The sequence below is a fragment of the Lemur catta genome, chromosome 21 (assembly GCF_020740605.2).
Source record: "Lemur catta isolate mLemCat1 chromosome 21, mLemCat1.pri, whole genome shotgun sequence".
NCBI lineage: Eukaryota > Metazoa > Chordata > Mammalia > Primates > Lemuridae > Lemur > Lemur catta.
The window spans coordinates 25,485,525-25,501,452 of NC_059148.1; the positions used below are offsets into that span (position 1 = coordinate 25,485,525).

General features: G+C 37.0%; 1 protein-coding gene across 9 annotated transcripts in view; it reads left to right on the plus strand.

Annotated features, from left to right (window-relative positions):
• ATXN2 (ataxin 2) overlaps positions 1 to 15,928 on the plus strand; it is a 92,479-nt gene that overhangs the window by 49,817 nt on the left and 26,734 nt on the right. For 8 of the 9 annotated variants that reach the window (XR_006730727.1, XM_045534818.1, XM_045534819.1 and 5 more), the window contains exons 6-14: positions 1,925 to 2,049; positions 4,826 to 4,917; positions 5,691 to 5,888; positions 7,359 to 7,537; positions 9,710 to 9,919; positions 12,233 to 12,415; positions 14,603 to 14,800; positions 15,193 to 15,300; positions 15,571 to 15,641. Coding sequence is in view for 8 of the 9 variants with exons in the window: in XM_045534818.1 (XP_045390774.1) it covers positions 1,925 to 2,049; positions 4,826 to 4,917; positions 5,691 to 5,888; positions 7,359 to 7,537; positions 9,710 to 9,919; positions 12,233 to 12,415; positions 14,603 to 14,800; positions 15,193 to 15,300; positions 15,571 to 15,641 (1,364 nt within the window). In the remaining variant the exon portion in view is untranslated. The remainder of the gene's footprint in view (positions 1 to 1,924; positions 2,050 to 4,825; positions 4,918 to 5,690; positions 5,889 to 7,358; positions 7,538 to 9,709; positions 9,920 to 12,232; positions 12,416 to 14,602; positions 14,801 to 15,192; positions 15,301 to 15,570; positions 15,642 to 15,928) is intronic. The other variant, XM_045534825.1, reaches the window with a different exon arrangement.

Sequence of the window (15,928 nt, forward strand, 5' to 3'; positions counted from 1 at the left end):
TTATTTGATGTTTTCTTGGAACATTTTATATTCTTGGAAATACACATGAGTGAATTAATTTTTACCAAAAATTCACATAACTGATATAGAGTAGGACTTGATTCAGGTTAGTATCAAATAAAGCCAGGTTTTTAAGGGCCATCAGTGGCTTCTAGCTGAAGATGGGTGTTGGGAAGACAGCATTAGTCTCTTAGAACCTCTTACAGAGCTTTCCCAAAATGCAGTCATCTCCCACCCTAACTAAGGCCTGCTCCTCTGGGGACCTTCCTTGGCAGGCTCTTGGCTCTTAGAACTTCTAGCAGTAGGAGCAGTGCCACTGGTGTAGCTGGCAGCTAAGCTTGGAGAAGCAATGATCCTTTTATTCCCTAGTGTGCATGCATACACACACACCCCCTAGTTTGGGATGAGAAAAGGGTAGATAGAGTTAGATAGGCTTGAAGTTCCATGTCTAAATTTGCTGGCTCAAATTTCCTATTTTGGAATCACCTTGCCCATTGGGGAAGACAGTGAAGGTTACAGAAGCAATGCCAAATCAATAATTCCTCTGGAATTATCTCTTTTGAAGAATTATGTTTAGCCTTTGATTCTTCCCTTTCTCTTCTTGTTGGCAACTTGCAGTAAGGGTGAGGGCACGGTGGCTATGGGAGCCTCTACTCTACAGCAGAGCCAGATTGGCAGAAGTATTACTCCATAGCTGGTGGTAGGGGCTAACCTGTGGGTCCGGCCATTTAACACATTGGCTGCCACACTAGAAAAAAATTTTTCTTTGGGGCTGCGGTGTTTTATTGCAAAAATAGGATAAAAACTTAAAAACAAAACAGTCCTTTCTAATTTAATGAAAAAATTATTTTTTATTGTTTTCTGTGCGTGCGTTATATGCAGCTTGAAAAATAGTTCTCGTGGCTCCCAAGGTAAAGAGACGTGTGAGTTATATGTGCTTCTCAAGGCCCCAGGCTCAAAACTAGCATGAGTTAGATGCAACTCATACGGCAGTTAATGTCTTAAATGCAAGCCTATATCTAAAAAGCATTTCCTAATGCTGTCATTGCCCAAGTAGACCTTTATTATTTAGCTGGGTCCTAACTCCCAACTAGATTCCTTTGCCAGACAGCAGTATGGTCAGCTGAACATGTCAATGCCGTGTTTGCTCTCACAAGCCAGTGCTGTTTAGTAACATAAATAGAGAAGAGGACACAAATAGGTGGGAATATGTTCATGGACATTCCAGGTGGGCCTGCCACCTGAGCTTTCTCGGTACAGGTAAATACTCTAGGGCCTGAACTTTGTAGCAGGGTGGTTATAGGGAAAAGTGGGTTCTTTGAAGGGGTGAGCTAGCATGGCTTTACTTCCTAATGGCAAGAATATGTTAGGATACTGACCCCTGCTTATAGACATGGGTTTGGAAAGTTAAAAAAAAAATACACATATATGTCTGTATCTTATTAGTGGATCCATTAAACAAAAGAAGATCTTGTTTTGGATGGATTGATAGAAAATTTCTGAGTCACTTCTGAAATACACAGTAATTATCTGTAATGCAATTTAATGAATTGTATGAGTACATTAAAATGTTTCATGTGGCTTAAAAATTAGAAGAAAATGCCTTTATCCATAATCATTTGTGTTGCCATTTACTAAATTAAATTTGAAAGTATACTGATATGAATGTAGTTCTTTCTATATCAGTTTAGATAGCAATTTATCTTCACATACGTAACTTTTAGGTTTGCTTTTATTTCAGTGCATGTCATTGATTTTCATTAAATTATGTGAATAAATGTTTTTGTTAGATTTTAAGTTAATTATGTAAAATTCACTTCTCATAACTTTTTTAAAGCATACATCTTTGTTGATAATTCATGTGTGTGTTAGTGTAGCCAGTTGTCCAGTTGTATGAACATTCAACCAAAGCAATCCTTTGCAGATGCTTTTACTGACTCTGCTATCAGTGCTAAAGTGAATGGTGAACACAAAGAGAAGGACCTGGAGCCCTGGGATGCGGGGGAACTCACAACCAATGAGGAACTGGAGGCTTTGGAAAATGACGTGGTAAGAAAAATCTTTGTGATTTGTTTCATACTCTGTGGTCAGTGTGGTATGCATGTGACATCCCGTCACTTGGTTTTAATTGTGTTTTTGTTGTAGTGAATATGTTTAGAGCAGCAATTTTGTTGTGTAAATGCAGACTTTCTCCCAGGCAATAAATAAAGAAAAATGGGCTGGGCGTGGTGGCTCACGCCTGTAATCCTAGCCCTCTGGGAGGCCAAGGTGGGTGGATTGCTTGAGGTCAGGAGTTCGAGACCAGCCTGAGCGAGACCCCGTCTCTACTAAAAATAGAAATAAAAATTATCTGGACAACTAACAATATATATAGAAAAAAATTAGCCGGGCATGGTGGCGCATGCCTGTAGTCCCAGCTACTCAGGAGGCTGAGGCAGTAGGATTGCTTAAGCCCAGAAGTTTGAGGTTGCTGTGAGCTAGGCTGACGCCATGGCACTCACTCTAGCCCGGGCAAAAAAGTGAGACTCTGTCTCAAAAAAAAAAAAAAAAGAAAGAAAAAAGAAAAATGGTGGGGTATGTTTTTGTTGTTGTTGTTTTTTCGTTATAAGGGTTAACCAGGAGTGCTGTCTGTTTTTGTGGAGGCTCATGAATTATTTCTTTGAGATTGAAATAAATTATAATAATCAACTTATAAATTTAAATTGGAAACTATAGGAAATGCCAGTGTGTTTTGCTCTAATGCCCTGTGGGATAAGGCAGCTTTAAGGAAAGGTGGTGTCTTAATTGTCTGTTGACTTTAGAGTTGAGGTTGAAGTCAGACATTTTAGGCTTCTTGTCTGGGGAAGACAAGGTACTCATTATTAAGATAATTAGGTTACATTAGAATTAAATCATTATGTAAATTTCTTGGTCTTAATTGAGACCATTCTCCTCAAAACCCCGCTATCTCTAAAATACTTCTTGTCTCATATTTTTGCTTTTCTCTTAACACATCATGTATATATGAAATACTTCGATGGGCGCAGTGGCACACGCCTGTAATCCCACCCAGGTACTCAGGAGGCTGAAGGTGGGAGGATTGCTTGCGCCCAGGAGTTTGAGGTTACAGTGAGCTATGACTGCGCCACTACATTCCAGCCTGGGTGATAGAGTGAGATTCTTTAAAAAAAAAAAAAAAAAAAAAGGTGTTCCAATATGGAAAGATACTTAAAATTTATTAAAAGCTAGTTTCAGAACAAGAAGATCCTGTTTGAATTTTTTTTTTTAAAGAGTTGATCATATTCTTATGTACGCATAGAGGGTGTCTGGCATTCTGCCCAAGAAACTGTTAATAGTAGTTATTTATGCACAGTGGGATTGGAAGATGTTTACTTTTTATTAGATGTCTTTTTTTATGTGCCATGTGAAATTTTTACATAGAGCATTTCACATAGAGCATTGCTTAAGTAATTTTAAAGCCTCCGTAGGCAACTGTGATCTCCTGCTTCTGTGTTAGATCAAAGGAATTGCTTTAGTGGCAAAATTACATTATTATAACCTACTGGAGTAGCACAGGAGCACCCAAGATTTACAGGTGAACTTTGAGGCAAGTCTTAGTGTTGAGATTGCCACCATCGTTGCTTGGATGATGCTGTCTGTGTCTGTTCTTCTGGAGTGGACTTTGTGCTGGATTTCACTCCTTTTCGCAAATGAGGCTTTAACACATTCACTGCCACTCTAGAAAAAAAATTTTTTTCCTTGGGACCATGGTGTTTTATTACAAAAATAGAATAAAAACTTGAAAAACAAAACGATCCTTTCTACTTTAATTAAAAAATTGATGTTTCTTTTGTTTTTTCTGTGTGTGAGTTATATATGCAACTTGAAAAATAGTTCACACGGCTCTCAAGATAAGGAGATGTGAGTTACTTATGCTTCACGAGTCCCTGAGTCAAAGCTAGTGTGAGTTAAATACAACTAAAGTGACAGTTAATATGTTGAAAGATGAGTCGAAAACATTAGAGAGAGAAGTGATTAACCAGACATTAATATTCACCAAGGAAGATTCTTCCAGCTTTTGCCTTATTGGTTGATTCTTGTAGAGTTTAAAGAGTGCAGCCTGGCTTTTGAGAGTGGTAATTTTCTGTAGTTTCCCATAGAATTATAGAGATATCTACATTGAAGTTTAGGGCATTGAGATCCAGAATTGATGTTGCTAAGTACCTACAACTGCTTATGGCAAAACCAGGTCTGAAACCCAGCTCTTGTGACTTTGTTCAGTGACTGCCTATTCATTGTTTCACGCTGCCTTCCCTTTGAGCACACCCAGGAGGAAGGAGAGATGGCAGAGACCTAGTACTATGGTTCCCCCTTGAAATAGTGGTGCGGTAGGGAAAGCTTTGGCTTCTCTCTTCCTTCCCCAAACACTGGAAGTATTTTTGGCTGTTGAAAAGCACCCCCTGTCCTTCGCAGACCTGATGATCAGTGATCTCAAGAAGGTTTCAGGTAAATACAGGTGTCTCTGCCCTACAGAAAGGCGGCTGGTAAGGGCTAGAGGAAGGAGAGAACCCTAATCTGAAGGCTCATATTTTATAAAATGTTCTAAACTTTCTTAACCTCTCAAATAATTGTGTTGTGTATTTATTTACCAACAAGAGGGGCTGATATAGAAGAAAAGGTTTTCCTTAAAACATTTTGAGAGGAAATTTTTGCCTATTTTCTAATTTGCTAGATTTTGCTAGAGTGCTTTGTTAGGTTTTGTTAGTATAGATATTAATTATAACTGAATTAAAGAAGACAAATAAATACTTTGTCATTTTGAAAAATGGCCTTCGTTTTCTTCTAGTCTAATGGATGGGATCCCAATGATATGTTTCGATATAATGAAGAAAATTATGGTGTAGTGTCTACATATGATAGCAGTTTATCTTCATATACGTAAGTTTAAAAAGTTTACTTTTAGTGCATTTGTTAATTGATTTTCAGCAACTTAAATTATGTCGAATAAATGTTTCTGTTAGATTTTAAGTTAAATGATTATGTGAAAGAATTTTTCTATTATTACCAAGGCTGATAAATGCCCATTAAAAGAGGGAATAGGCCAGACACAGTGGTTCATGCCTATAGTCCCAGCACTTTGGGAGACTGAGGCGAGTGGATCGCTTGAGCCCAGGAGTTTGAGACCAGCCTGGGCAACATAGAAAGAACCTGTCTTTACAAAAAAATAGAACAATTAGCCATGCATAGTGGTGTGTGCCTCTAGTCCTAGCTTCTTAGGAAGTTGAGCCAGGAGGATCACTTGAGTCTAGGCATTTGAGGCTATAGTGTGCTATGATTGTGCCAATGCTCTCTAGCCTGGGTGACAGTGTGAGACCCTGTCTCAAAAAGGGAGCGCAGAGGGGAATACCTATAGCCTATTTTTATGCTCCCAGTAAATTTTATTTTTATTTTGTTTTTTAAGCTGTAAAAAAAACCCTAAATCTGAAAGGATAGAGATTACAGTGGACAGTCAGTGTAACCAGTTTTTGAGATAAATTCCTCTATGGAAAAGGTGACAGCAAAAAATTCAAATTGTGATTTATAAATTAGCAGATCACCGTAACTCTTCCAGTTTTATCAGTATTGTAAACTTTCTTAACAGTTGATTGTGACAGATATATAAACTATGACTTTAAAATATTCACTTTGCTTTTCTTTTCCTCACGTTTCAGGGTGCCCTTAGAAAGGGATAACTCAGAAGAATTTTTAAAACGGGAAGCAAGGGCAAACCAGTTAGCAGAAGAAATCGAATCAAGTGCCCAGTACAAAGCTCGGGTGGCCCTGGAAAATGATGATAGGAGCGAGGAAGAAAAATACACAGCAGTTCAGAGAAATTCCAGTGAACGTGAGGGGCACAGCATAAACACTAGGTATTTAAAGGAAATCATGATGCAGTATTTTGGATACACAACTCAAGGTCTGTGTGAGAAGGTGTATTATCATTATTATTATCATTTCCTCTTCCTTTAATGTAGCTTAGGTAGAGAATGCAAATGGAATTGGTTTAAAGTTCTATTAGAGAAAAGATTATGCTAATCTTGGAAAATATTTTTTGAGAGTCAGCTCTGGAGGCAAATGTTGGATATACAACAAGGAGCAATCGAAGGTCTCGCTGAGCTCATTAAAGAATCATGATCAGGTGGGGGGACATGTGTACTATAATAACAGTACAATATAATTTGCTCAACTAAAGTTGTGTTCAAAGTGTGGAAACACCCAGAGGGAACTAGCATAACCTGTGAAATCAGAGAAAGCCTCTCTGAGAAGGTGATGTTTTGTGATAACATATTAGAGTCTGTCTGGCACTCTGAGAGGAGTACAGGAGAAGAATTTCTCACCTGGTGAAAGGCCATGTGCAGTAGCATGGCTGTGGGAGAGAACTTGGCCAGCTCTGGAAAGGGCTGGTTGTTTCATGTGTGTGGAACACGGCATCTGAGTTGGGTGCAGTGGTGGTGGTTGGTGATAGGAGCTGAGGTAGTTGAAGGACTGTGTGTGTCATGTCATGCTTAAGAGTACCTTGTGGGCAGGGGATGGGGTGAATAAACCCTGGGACATTGAGGACTGGCTGAATCACAGAGACCAGTTAGGGTATTGAAATCGTTCACCTGTGGGAGCTTGATAACGACCCAGACCAAACCTAGTGATAGAAAGGTTAGAAAAACCAGGGGTGACCATGAGGTTTATTTGATAACTAAGTAAATTAATGATTGTACTGATAATGGAGATAGGAAACACAGAGCAAGTTTGAGGGGAGAAACGATGCCTCTGTGCAGTTTATGGCATTTGAGAGGCTTGTAGGGTCTTTCACTTATTCATAAACGTGTTGAGAAAAACCTGCTATATGTCCAGTAGAATATGAGATACACCCTAACTTGAAGGCACTGAGTGCTTAGAGTCTGGTGGTTTGAACTGACATGTCCAGTGAGAGACGTTGAGACTATGGGATTCGTCAGCATTGCTGATACTGCAGCCATAAAAAACCAAAGAACAGCCAGCAAGAGAAGAAATCTCAGAGAAAATAAAGTTGAGAAAGCCAAGGACAAAAAAATTTCAAGAAGATAGACCATGATTGATAGAGTTAGCCATAGAAAGGTCAAGTAGGATGAGGATGAACACATATCTGTTAAACTTTGGGTTAGGAAGAGAATCTGAGGGAAGGGAAAGGCCAGAGGCTAGAACACAGGGAAAGCGGAGGAATGGGGTATGCGGGCGTGAGGCAGTTTGGTTTAGTGTTGATGCTTTTTATAACAAGCATTCCTTTCTACCTAAATTACTTTAGATATTTTCATTGGCCTGGTACATTTAAGGATAAAATGATTTAGAGGATCTCTCATTTTCAGGGAAAATAAATATATTCCTCCTGGACAAAGAAATAGAGAAGTCATATCCTGGGGAAGTGGGAGACAGAATTCACCGCGTATGGGCCAGCCTGGATCGGGCTCCATGCCATCAAGATCCGCTTCTCACACTTCAGATTTCAACCTGAATTCTGGTTCAGACCAAAGAGTAGTTAATGGAGGCAAGTATTTTTAACCAAATTTGTCCATGTCATTGATGAAATATATAGTTTTCTAAATACTTAAAACAGTTTACATAATTGATAAGAACGTATGATTTTTGTGGAGTAGTTTTCACTTCAGCGTTACTTAAAATTTGCTTTTGTGGATATCACATTAGGGAAACATTGTATAAGTTATGGGCATATGTGGTATTTAGCATGACAAAATATTTATGAAGTAAAATAAAGTGATAAATTTAACCCAAAGACATTCACCTGGCCAAAAAAACACTCCGCATATAAAGAAATTGGAAACTTGGATAGGTTCTCAATTTTAAAAACACTGGATAATAAAATTACTTAGACATAATTTATGTGGAAAATTCTAATCCATATGAAACACTCAGTAGTTAGTATAGATTCTTTTTCATTAACTGTTTATGTATTCTGCTTACTTCAAGAAATGATTTGAGGTAACTTACAATACAAGATATGACCAAGAGTCATGTGAAGAAAGTGACGAGAGAAAGGGGCATCCAAAACAACAAAAATGGCTGGGTGCTGTGGCTCACGCCCATAGTCCTAGCACTTTGGGAGGCTAAGGTGGGAGGATTGCTTGAGGCCTGGAGTTCAAGACCAGCCATGGGACCCCCATTTCTACAAAAAAAAAAAAAAAAAAAAAAAAAAGGGCAAAATTAGCTGGGCGTGGTGACACACGCCTGTAGTCCCAGCTACTAGGGAGGCTGAGGCAGGAGGATCACTTGAGCCCAGGAGTTTGTGGTTACAGTGAGCTATGATGATGCCAGCGCATTCTAGGCCGGGTGACAGAGTGATACCCTGTCTCAAAAACAACTACTCTTGGTCTAAAAGTGGGTGTTTTAGTTAAACAACTTAAGTAAAAGAAACTTGAGTCTTAGTAGGAAGACACTCTACTTCTAAATCTAGGTTGATTATCAATCATAGGTTATGAGTTTTTTATATAAGTCAGGGATACTGAAGAGAAGTAGTATGGATGATATGGAAATATGGTAATTAATGATAGCAATAGTATGTTACTAAGAGGAAAGAGTGGACATTCAATTTTAGGTATTTAAGTTTGGAAAATTAGATGAAAATAGAGAACACTTAAGTTTCCAATTTCACTTGTGTTTTTTGAGTCTTTTCTCCAGAATTCCTCTCCAAATGAACACTCTTGAGTATTTTCTGTACTTAGTATTGGGGGTGAAATTTCTTTGCTCGCTGAGTAAAGATTTTTAGTTGTTCATAAACAGAATTTTCAAAGTAAAAATCCTGAAGGGGGCTGGGAAATGTATGATACTCAAGTGTGTGGAACCCTGTGGAGAGGAGACCTGGACTGTTTGCTAAGATTCAGGTAAGTGACTCATAATATTAAATGTTAGCTATATTTTGACCTGTGCATATCCACCAGTATCAGTTTATTTGGTGATGACTGCTTTGTAGTTACATTGTTTATTAAGCAGTCTCTTAGATAAGTGTTTAACTGCATAAATTATTTAGAAGGTCCCCCCTTTTCTAATTTAATGAGATTGGGTTTTTTTGAAAGAGCAAGGAATATTAACTTCTGTTACTCCTGTGACTCTAAAATAAATGATAGAAGTAATGTTTATTTCTACTTAAATGGGACTTGCTTAATGAGATTTCCAACTGAACCTTAGGTTCAAATATAAACCTGATGAAAATCATAGATGATTGTAAGGAACCAGCACTTCTAATTGGATATAGTAGTTGCTGCTTTTATTTTCATAATGTTTCAAAGCTAAAATTAATATAGTAAATAATCTTATTCCTGAGTAGGAATTATTGTGATTTATTGTGTGAAATTATCTAGTGTATGTTGTTCCTTTTGACAATTGATTACTGAGAAACATTTATAGAAGCAGGATTGATAGGCAAAGTCCTAACTGTCTTCTTCAGTAGTATGTGTAGATCCTAATTAACCCTTTGGGAACGTGTATTCATTTAAACTGACTTAATTTTAAGGAGGTTAAAGTAAAATGTGAATTTATGTCAGTTAAGTTATGCTAAAACTTATCACAAATCAAATGACTGTCCTCAAAGGGTTAAAATGTACAAGAAATCATTTTTGTCATTTTACTTTTTTTTCTGTTTACTTTTTTCCCTCATTTTTTTCTTTAGTTTTTATACTTTCCTTCATATCATTTGTTCTGTCAGGTGTTCCCTGGCCATCGCCTTGCCCATCTCCTTCCTCTCGCCCACCTTCTCGCTACCAGTCAGGTCCCAACTCTCTTCCACCTCGGGCAGCCACCCCTACACGGCCGCCCTCCAGGCCCCCCTCGCGGCCATCCAGACCCCCGTCTCACCCCTCTGCTCATGGTTCTCCAGCTCCTGTCTCTACTATGCCTAAACGCATGTCTTCAGAAGGTACAATACCACAATTTGTTCATGTTTTTGTTTGTCTTTGTTTAACTCCTATGTGAGTTTATAATTACAAAATAGTTTCCTCTTCATTATTTAATAACCTATAATTTCCGTGTTTTAACTTTAGTTTATTAAAACTATTTCTATTAACCTTTTGGTCATTAGAGAAAAAATTGATAAATGCTATGTGAAGCTATGAACTATCCTGAATTGTAATAAAGGGAGTTTATCTCTGCCTGCTAATGATGCTCCTTTATAGCCATGGAAAACCTGGAAAGGTCTGCCGCATGGCCTTCTCCCTCCTGGTTCACACTGTATACAGTGGTTAATGGTAAACACATGCACCTTCTTCACCCAGTCTTGGATTTTTGTAGAACCCATTGTTTTACAGCTCCTTGGCCAAGGTCTTAGTGAACCTTCCTCTTGGCCACAGGCAGTAATGGTGTTTTAAGGGCTTTTTGAGGGTAGCATCTCATGTAGCTGCCTTTGCATGTCTGCCCTTAGATTTCAATACAGTTTATTTGTTAGCATGCCTAAAGGATTCTAAATTTAATTGAGTAATTTTTAAAAGTCAGCTTTGTAATATTACATGATGAAACACTGCTTTAATCTGGGAGAAGTGCTTGATCTAAGATAAAATTATGGATAAAAACTAGGTATGAATTTCAGTATTTAGGTATTTAATTTCCCTTGTCCAAAACAAGAATAAAATTCTGTAATTCTTATTTAATATTTGATGCTCAGTCTGTCATTACTACATATCAAACACACATGTTGTAGAAATGTAACATCCTAATTTAAATGCCATGCATAAATTAAAGGTGTGTTTTCTAAATGATAATGTCTTTTGATATTTGTTTAGAATATTTGTATTAAAATTTTTATCTGGTTTGTTCATTAAGATCACAGTTGATATAACTTAAATCAGGACCAATAAAGCTTTCTGCATAAAATGCTTACCTGGCTACTTTTAAATAAATTGTTGCCATGTAGGCAGGCAGGTCATGACCTTGACTAAAGTGTCAAACTTTGAACAGCAAGTTTCACTGATTTTCAGGGTGACTTCTTTACTCAAAAGTGCCTCTAATATTGGCCACTAAATGCAAAATTAAGTTCTGTTGAAATATTTCTTACAGTCTATCATTTGAATAAGTGGTATTTATATGAGGATGGTATTAGAATGTAATTAGTAATATTGAACATCTTTACTACATTAAGATGTAAGAACTGCCCATGGACTATTGACAGAAATAAACTCTGCGTTACTTGGGAATGTTGGATTATCTCCGGTTGAAAATTATAAGCTTATAATACTTGCATTCTTTTAAATACTACGTCTGTGAATTAAATTCCTATTGGAAACACGTGTTAATTTGGAGTTCTAAAGAGTTTGGCAGCAGAGTGGGGGTGAGGTGCCTTACTTAGCTTTGCTGTTGAGAATGTTTTTGCTTAGTGTTAGCAGCATCAGACTTCTGTAGTGAGAACTGTTCTATCCACTGTTTTCACTTGATGGTTTGGTCTAATGCACAGTCCACTGCTTTAGGAACAGAAATCACTAATGGGGCAGCAGAATCAGTGATGTAGAATTTTGGCACTTCATTCACGTAGTGCAAATTTCTTTCCCAGATGTTACGTTGGTCTTACAAGTCATGCATTAATAGAATGTTCAGTTCACAGCCTGTTAAATCTAAGAAACTGCTTACTAGTTGAGGACTGTTTTGAAGAGGTAGATAAACGAAGAGTTTGGAGACATTTAAGAAGGGTATATGTACATACATTTCAGTAATGCCAGGGATGTATAGTATAGGGATTAATAGTCTTTGGTGTAAAAATTTATTTTTTCTAATTATAGAGGTGTAATATATTCTGGACAATTTGGAGGGGGAAATGGTAAAGTAAAAATTATTTCATCATGTAGCTACAACTTCTGTTAATACTTATTATATTTCTTTACTTTTATATGCCTACAAATAATATAGATGAAACAGATTGCTACAATTCTTTCAATAGCTGTGACATCTTATTGTTTGCTTTCTTACCACCAGTTTCATCCCTCACTTTCTTTAAAAATAAAGGGAAAGAAAATTTATTTATAAAACTTGGTGGCATTCCACAATATAATTCTGAAAGAGTTAATATGCCCCCCCAAATATATATGGCTTTTTCTTCTTTAAAACCAAGGAGAAACTGTAGAGTGAGTGCGAGAAAGAGAATGTGTGTGTGTGTGTGTGTGTGTGTGTATGTGTGTGTTTAGCAGAAAAAGTAGTACTGATGGACACAGTGGCATTTATGTGATGTGCACTGTTCCTTTCTTAGGACCTCCAAGGATGTCCCCAAAGGCCCAGCGACACCCTCGAAATCACAGAGTTTCTGCTGGGAGGGGTTCCATTTCCAGTGGCCTAGAGTTTGTATCCCACAACCCACCAAGTGAAGCAGCTACTCCTCCAGTGGCAAGGACCAGTCCCTCGGGGGGAACATGGTCATCAGTGGTCAGTGGGGGTAGGTAATGCTTGGACATAATGACAGTGTGCCTTTTTGTAATTATTACTAGATGTAAAAAAAGCTGAGCTCTGTTCTGTTTGAGGAAGTATAAGTGTATGTATATTAAAAACAGTGGAATAACCAGAAATTGGGAAACCTACATTTTTATTCTGGGCTCCACCATTTATTCATCATATATTAAAGCAAATAATGCAGTCATCCTGAATTTCAGTTTTCTCAATGAGTAAAGTAATTCTTGCCTAGTCTTCTTTATGGGCTTTTGATGAGATTCCTATAAGGTTCATAAATATGAATATACTTTGTAGTTTTATAAAGTACCACTGTAAGGCAAATACAGTATGTAACACTATTTGGAAGGACTGTATTTCCTGTCTTTTTAAAAAACTTCATTCATTCCATAAATATTTATTTTGGGCTTACAGTGTAGTATGTTTCTGTTACATCTGTATATGGTACTAATTCCTGACTATATTTCCCTTATAAGGAATATCAAACACAAATGAGGGGCCCAGGTTTTATCTGTGATTAGCCTGAGGAATATGCTGTCAGTAGGTATAAAAGTATGAAAATTATACTTCTACAAGATTTTATGATTAGGCTAAGACTGTTTTTGCTACTTTGTCAATCAATACTTAATGCTTTGCTCCCGTAATAGAGAGCTAGAACATCCAATTAATATTTTTTTATTGGTCCACAGAACCTATAAAATAAACAAGGTCTTAAAGCTTAAACAAAAAATTACCCAGTTCTGTTACGTCTATTTTTAGTTGATATATGCTGTCTGCTCAGCTTCATGTAATGTACATTCATGTAATTGTACTATAAATTCCTTTGCATTTTGTGTTTTCTTCCTAAGTCTTCAATTATTTTAAGTCTAACAAAAAATTAGAAATTAAAAAAAAATCTTCAGCTGTTCCATTGATCTTTTGACATTACTCAAATGTTCTGGATACGACTTTTGAGAGTAACAACATGATTAGAAGTAAAAGAGTGAAAACAAAGTTGTTAGAGATACACCCAGAAGAGTGTCACAGGTTTGCTCTTTATACTAGTTCGAAAAATGAAAATTGTTGTATAACAGCTTTCTTCTGTGACCATTGTGGCTTATGAAAAAACAAAATGTTAAAATGAAGTATACTGAACTATTTTTTTTAAACCTTTAAATTTGAGCTCTGCAGATAGGTTTATATAATAGTATATGAAACCTGTTAGGTACTTATTTAGGAATATCAACCCGTTTGTATTCTCCTTTTGGTTAAATTGGGTCCCTATTTCCTTACTTAGTACAGGGGATCTTGATGTTGCAAGAAAGAGCCCACAGGGGATGGGCTACAAGGTGCCAAAAGATGTTTTAGTGTATTCTTTGAATGAGGAAGGGATAAGCATACTTCTTAGGGATCTCCTCCTGCCAGCGTTTTAAGAGAAACCATCGGTTTAATCAGTTCAACTTTTTAGTACAGAATGTGTTTATTTTAAAAAGTGGCATGTATCCTGCCTTAGGGAAACTGTTTTCCAACTTTATTCAAAATTCTACCTTTTAGGAAGAACACATGTAGTTAGGAGGAAAAACCATAGTTGTACTTAAGTATTGATATTGTTCTTCAGATACTTGTATTCCTGATTACCACTAATCCTAAGACTTTGGAAAAGAAAACAGGATGATGGGGCCAGGCGCAGTGGCTCACACCTATAATCCCAGCAGTTTGGGAGGCTGAGGCAGGAGGACCACTTAAGCCCAGGAGATTGAGGTTGCAGTGAGCTATGATGACGCCACTGCACTCTAGCCTGGGCAACAGAGTGAGACTTTGTCTTAGAGAAAGAGAGGGAGAGGTAGAGAGGGAGAGGGGGGGAGAGGGAGAGAGGGAGAGGAGAGGGAGAGAGGGAGAAAACAGGATAATGGATAAAGGGGTAGGGGGGCTGGAGAGGCTTTTGTTTTGTTTTGTTTTGTTTTTTTGGAAACAATCTGTTTTGCTTTGGCTGGAGAGCGGTGACACGATCACAGCTCACTGCAACCTTAAACTCCTAGGCTCAAGCAATTCTCCCACCTCGGCCTCCCAAAGTGCTGGGATTACAGGCATGAACCACTATGCCTGGTCATATTTTATCTAGATCTTCAGAGAAGCCTCTTTGAGGAAGTGACATTTGAGCTGAGAATGTAATAAATAAATTCTCCCTTTTTTCTAGTTCCAAGATTGTCCCCTAAAACTCACAGACCCAGGTCACCCAGACAAAACAGTATTGGAAATACTCCCAGTGGGCCAGTTCTTGCTTCTCCCCAAGCTGGAATTATTCCAACTGAAGCTGTTGCCATGCCTGTTCCAGCTGCATCTCCTACACCTGCTAGTCCTGCATCTAACAGAGCTGTTACCCCTTCTGTTGAGGGTATGTAAGAAAGGGCTTCTAGATCCATCGTGTCATTTGTGAAGTTGAGAATTAGAGGTTGACGTTATATTAAAAATTTTTATGTTGTTTTTATTCATAGATAGGTATTTTGAATGCACATTTAAAATTCTATGTGAATGAGTTATTATTTAAGTAATACCACTAATTTAATATATATTATGTCACCTGTTATGAAGATTAACATTCCTGGGTGTCAGATACCTATATAAATAAAATTATTTGTATTTCATGTGATGTCTGCAAAGGAAAAAGACCTCTGTTTAAATGAAAGTATTCCTTTCCAGAAACATAGGAAATCAAAATTATTATTCAGTGTTTGCCCATTTTGCTTTTCTAACCTCTAACTGAATTTTTTAAAAAAACTTTTCTAGCTAAAGATTCCAGGCTTCAAGATCAGAGGCAGAACTCTCCTGCAGGGAATAAAGAAAATATTAAGCCCAGTGAAACATCACCTAGCTTCTCAAAAGCTGAAAATAAAGGTTAGCGCTTTAAAAAGTCTTTAGGTGTAACTGTGGAAATAGGAAAGAGTATGGCTAATTTCATGTCCATTACAGAATATTTTTGTTCAACACTTTTTCTTAGTATTGTGTATATATAAATGCATAGTTTGACAAATGCCAAAATCCAAAATTAGTATTTGAAATTGTTATTCTCTTGATAGTACATTTTATTATCATTTCTAATATCCCATATTAAAAGAATCTTAAGTTTAGAAATACATCTTTATCTAACAGTTCTTAATTTTACAGGTGTATCGCCAATTATTTCTGAACATAGAAAACAGATTGATGATTTAAAGAAATTTAAGAATGATTTTAGGGTAAGTATTGTATGGACTAATGAATTAAGATTTAAAAAAATAATAAACATTACTAAGGATTTTCATATCATCAGTTTACAAAAGTGCACTATACATACACACTCAAACATTGAATCATGTGTAGAAAGCTAACCTTTCTTAAAGTTGTCTTTGCCTGTCCTTTAAGTCGAATAACTGAAATCAGGAGATTTGGTAACAACAGTGTTGGTATCAAATGAAAGAGAGTATAATCCTCATATTTGAAGCTATCATAACATTGTTTATTATTTGATGTTCATTTGATTACT